Genomic DNA, 5,418 nt, shown 5'->3' on the forward strand with positions numbered 1-5,418 from the left:
TTCAAAATGGTTATAAAAGTTAACAATTTCATTATGCATGTTAATCTGTATTTTGTAATTAATCTCATTTTAATCAAATATAATTATACTACTTTAATGATTAACTTTACACTTAGCATGTTCTCTTGCATCTATTGCAATTCCTCACTCACTCACCTGCGTGTTCATCAAAACGTTGTCGTTTGAGACGCGGTGTTGATGAGAAATGAGAAAATAGCCGTTGTGACACTTGCGAACCATATAAACCAATCGGGTCGCTACATGGCTTCATAATAAAGTTCAAAAGAAAATTGGACCGTTAGAGAACTAACCGTTACACTTTCCGCTCAACATTACGCACATACACATTCCCTCTCCTTCGTTTCTTTCCTTTCACAGAAGCACCAAATAAAGACGCTCTCTCCCTTTCCCTCTCTCTTATTAATCACTTCTCCAGTTCTCGACGCAAACCCTAATCGGAACGTGAAATGGCGGTGACGGAGGAAACCGGTGGCGCCACCGTGATGGACGAGACCTACGAGTTCTCGGCGCCGCGATTCTTTGACTTCATTAAAGGAGAGACTGACGAGGAATCGCTTAAGGCTGAGCTCTGGTTCGACACCGCTCTCTCTTACGCTCCTTCTCGTACGTTCCTGTTCTCTCCTTTTATTTCTCAATTCTTGCTCTACCTTGATCACTCTCTTTAATTCGATAATGATAATGATAATAATTATAATATTGATTAGTTTCTAGGATTTTAGGAATTAGAATTGAGAGAAGATAGGGTTGTCGTCTTTATATCGAGGTTTTTATTCGTAGGTGAGTTTAACGATCGGAAATACTGAAATGAAGAAAATAAATTATTATTATTTTCTTCTTATTGGTTCCTATCATTGTGTAACGCTACAATGACACAGTATGGTGTGAATGCGAATTTTTCTTTCATTTACGTTTCAGTTTCTCCCGTAATTTATGATAGGGTTGCTTTGCTTCCAATTGCTTCTTAGTTTTTAGTTGCATTTGGTTCTATGGTGTTAAGAAGAAGTTGTTTGATCTCAGCTTGTAGTTTGTCTTCTAGGAAATTGTTACTCAATTCTTTCACTCAATCCAAAAAAAATTGAATGAAATATATATATATATATATATATATATATATATATATATATTGCGATTAGTGAATGGCTCTCAGCCTAAAAACTGTTCAGTAAAGTATTCGGGGTTTATATATGTTGTGAAGGGTTCGAAACTTAGTGATTTCTCCATTTGTTGTTTTAGAAAGTGATCAAAGTCTGTAGTTTTTTTATAGGAAATAGCAAATAGCAATTAAACATTGTTGGTCTTCTATATGTTGTCACCAAAGTGTTTTGTGGTAAAAAATTACTTGGCTGAACTTCTCTGGGTTTTCAAATTTTGCTGCAGCATTCATGCCTAAAATCAAGACTGCTAGATCTATTACTGTAGATAGCTTGTGTGATTTTAGGGAAGCAGACAAAATGCAGAAGGTACTATTATCTATTTCAGTTTTGGTCATGTGTATAATTGAATATTCGCTCCTTTAACTAATTATCTACTCTTTTGATAGATGTTAGCTAGTGTCGATGTTCCGGAAAGGAATATATACCCACAGAGCATGGATGCCAAAACAGAGGAAGTTGAAGTTGATAAAATGCAGAAGGTACTGTTGTATCAGTTTTCGTGATAGATATGCACTTTTAGATTTGGTTAGTTTGACTGATTATATTTCATTTTACTAGGCACCAGCAAATGTTGATGAGAATGTTCTGGAAACTAATATAAAACCTCAGTGTTTGGCTGTGACTACTGTAAAGGAAGATGATGCACCTTGCACTGAAAAGGAAAGAATTGAGAATGATTATAAAGGAGATAGTGGATGCTTTGTTTCATCAGCTGAAGGAGCATCTGCTGAAGTAGCAAAAGATGCTTGCACTCCAAAACCAGCTTTGCTGAAAAAAGTCACCACTTCCACTAATTCCAAGAAGACACAGAATAAGAAGATTCTTACGAATACAAAATCTCAGCTAAAGTCAGCAACTGGGAAGAGCATTGCTGGGACTCTTCACTTGTCCCAGGAGAATCAAGCTATTAAGAGGCAAAAATTGGAAGGAGGAAAAACTAGACAGGTAATTTTGATCTTCACTGTTGCTTTTTTGGTCTTTATATCAAATGCATTCTAATTTATATTTTTTAACTTTACAGATTTTGAATGTCAAGCATCAAACTTTGCCTCATAACAAATCAAAATTGGGTTTTACGATGTCTTCTAGCACTAGTAAAACTAATAAGGAGGAGAGAAAGGTTTGTTTCGTCCCATTAATTTTCATATATTAAATCGAATACTTTATGTTTCAAATCTTTTTCGCTCTTTTTTTCACTTGTTGATTTATGTATTTGAAGGTTTATATTCGTGAGACACCAACAACTCCAGCCTCTGTACCATTTGTATCAATGGCAGAAATGATGAAAAGATTTCAGTCCAGTACTAGAGATCTAGCACTGCCTAGCATTGCTTCTCATGTATGCATCCAACTTTCTACTTGCAGTTCATGTTTTAGTGCTCTGCATTCGAAATGTTTTTTTAGTAAATATTCATAATGCTACTTCTTTGGTTCAGACAAAACCCAAACTTACATTGACTAGGCCTAAGGAGCCTGAATTTGAGACATCTCAGCGCATTCGCCCAACCAGGGTGAAGAGTAGTGCAGAACTTGAGGAAGAATTGATGGCTAAAATTCCAAAATTCAAGGCTCGACCATTGAATAAGAAGGTAATATTTTCATTGTTGGTTTTCTGCTATTCTTCACTTCCATTTATGTATATTTTTTTACGTGTTTTTTCTTCTCTATTCTAGATTTTGCAAACTGCAACTTTGCCTCCTATTCCAAGAAGTACACCTCAGCCACCAGAATTTAAGGTAACCATCACCAAAGAATAGAATATTGAATTGCAAATGAAAAGATACGTATTCACGCACATTACAAACGCCAAATGGCTATATTCTGAATTACTGTCTTCATTTTCTTCAGGAATTTCGTTTGGAAACTTTGGCTAGGGCCCATCAGAATGCAGATACTGTTTCAATAGCTTCAACAGATGTGTCTTATAAGGTACAACTATTTTAGAAACAACTGAATCTAAGTATTTGTTATTCACTTCGATCCACAAGTCACTCTCCTCTTTGTTAAACAGGGGAATTCATGGAAGCCTCATCACCTTACAGAACCAAAAACTCCATTACTCCAAACATCACTAAGAGCCCGCCCGCCCAAGGTGAAAAGCTCGTTAGAATTAGAGCAAGAGGAGCTTCAAAATATCCCTAAATTCAAGGCAAAGCCTCTAAATAAGAAGGTAATAGTGCCAACTGAGATGTTTCACCCATTTCTAAGAATTTATTCTGTCAATTAACTAACCGTATTTTTCTTTCAGATCTTTGAAAGTAAAGGGGATATCGGAATATTCTGCAATACCAAGAAGCATGTTACTGAACCTCAAGAATTTCATTTTGCCACAGATGAAAGGATTCCACCACCTGCTTCTTCCGTGGCTGATTTATTTGGCAAGGTAATGATGAAGTGTCTGCTTTCAGATATTCAGTAATCTAGAATATAAAAAAAAATATTTTTCTTTTCAATTCTGGAATCATTTTTATCTGGTGAGAGTAATCATTTTATTTTTTATGGTTGCAGCTTTCTTTGAAGTCTGAACCTGAACGTAACCATAACCCAATTAAAAGAAACACAACTCCAAATCCATTTCATCTCCACACAGAGGTTCATTACTTCCCCATAGTTTGAAACTGCAGTGTTTTGATCTAGTTATTCTTATATACCAACATTCTTAATCATTACAGGAAAGAGGTGCCGAGAAAGAGAAGAAACTGATCATGGAACTTCTGCACAAAGAATTGGAGGAGGAAATAGCTAGGATTCCCAAGGCTAATCCATACCCTTACACCACCGATTACCCTGTGGTACAGAATTTTGTCGATCAATACTTTTTTGTCTCCGTTTGCTAGTTGAAAAAATTGATGAAGTATACTGTGAATATCATTTGCAGATCCCACCAAAACCAGAACCAAAGCAATGCACAAGACCAGAGCCATTCCAATTGGAGAGTTTGATGAGACATGAAGAAGAAATGCAAAAGGAACAGGAAGAAAGACAGAGAATAGAAAGAGAAGAGGCCCAGATGAGAGAGTTTAAAGCACTACCAATCTTAAAAGAGTGAGTGAAAAGAAAAGCAAGACTTTCTTACTTTAATGTGCAGATGGGGAAACTGCAAACGAACTAATTTTTTTTTCCAATGGATATTAAAAAATGCAGGGACCCAATCCCTCTTCCAGAGAAGGTCCGCAAACCTCTCACACAAGTTCAGGAATTTAGTTTACATATGAATCATCGAGCTGTGGACAGAGCACAATTTGATGAAAGGGTAACCAAAAATTTCATATATAGCTTTTTCTTGTGAGATTTTACAGTGAAAGTACTCAAATAGTTTGTTTTTACAGATTAAAGAAAAAGAAATGGTGTACAAACGATACAGAGAGGAGAGTGAAGCAGCAAGAATGGTATGTCAACTATGTTTGCAATTTAATATCTGAGAATAAGATAGTTATCTCTTATTGATTGATACTGATAAGTGATCTGTACCATGAACGTGCAGATAGAGGAAGAGAAAGCTTTGAAACAATTGCGTAGGACGATGGTTCCTCATGCTAGACCAGTTCCAAAATTTGATCATCCTTTTTGTCCCCAAAAGTATGAGTTTAAAACCTAACTAAACTTTCTTTTCACTTTTACGTTGTAAATTTGTAATTGCTTATCGTGTGTTCTCACCATCTTGCTCTTAGGTCTTCCAAGGACATAACGAAACCCAAGTCACCAACTTTGCGTATACTCCAGAGAAAGGAAAGACGAAAGGTATTTAATGGAACAGTACTCTCGAGTCCTGCCTCTAACATGAGATGATGGTCAAGTTTTTTCAGTGTTCAAGAACTCTTGAATCCTCTCTAAGCGGTCTTGTTTGTGTAACCCTCTCCAAGTGATGATGTGTCTGTGTAATACTTCTCATAGCTCCTTCTAAAAAAACCCAATTCTTTGATGTATATTTTCCTAAAACATGTTAAATATGTATTAGTTTAAGCATCACACACACTGTGATGTCATCATCATTAACAAGTGATATTTTTCTTTGCAGATTAATAATGTTAATTATTTTATCATAATTTTCACATGTCTCACGATCCTTTATCTTTTTTATTCACACTTATCTTTCTTTCATGTCTTATTTCTATTTTAATTGGCACTTTGTCACTATTTCACACTTGCCTTCTTTTTTATATTTTATCATAAACAAAATGGCTTAATTATTTCTTGAAATTGACATAAATGCATTTTTGTTCCCAAAAGAAAGAATTTTTAT

General features: G+C 35.5%; 1 protein-coding gene across 1 annotated transcript; it reads left to right on the top strand.

Moving 5' to 3' along the window:
- Positions 1-290: 290 nt before the first annotated feature.
- On the top strand, positions 291-5,192 carry TPX2 (targeting protein for XKLP2). The gene is made up of 18 exons (XM_047298527.2): positions 291-624; positions 1,399-1,481; positions 1,562-1,654; positions 1,734-2,120; positions 2,197-2,295; positions 2,395-2,514; positions 2,612-2,764; positions 2,849-2,911; positions 3,024-3,104; positions 3,187-3,345; positions 3,424-3,558; positions 3,684-3,767; positions 3,848-3,967; positions 4,054-4,220; positions 4,320-4,428; positions 4,505-4,564; positions 4,660-4,754; positions 4,847-5,192. The coding sequence occupies exons 1-18, from the start codon at positions 468-470 to the stop codon at positions 4,962-4,964; spliced, it is 2,283 nt and encodes a 760-aa protein (XP_047154483.2). The 5' UTR covers positions 291-467; the 3' UTR covers positions 4,965-5,192.
- Positions 5,193-5,418: the final 226 nt, after the last annotated feature.

Source organism: Vigna umbellata, chromosome 6, assembly GCF_029865625.1.
Source record: "Vigna umbellata cultivar VRB3 chromosome 6, Vumbellata_1.0, whole genome shotgun sequence".
NCBI lineage: Eukaryota > Viridiplantae > Streptophyta > Magnoliopsida > Fabales > Fabaceae > Vigna > Vigna umbellata.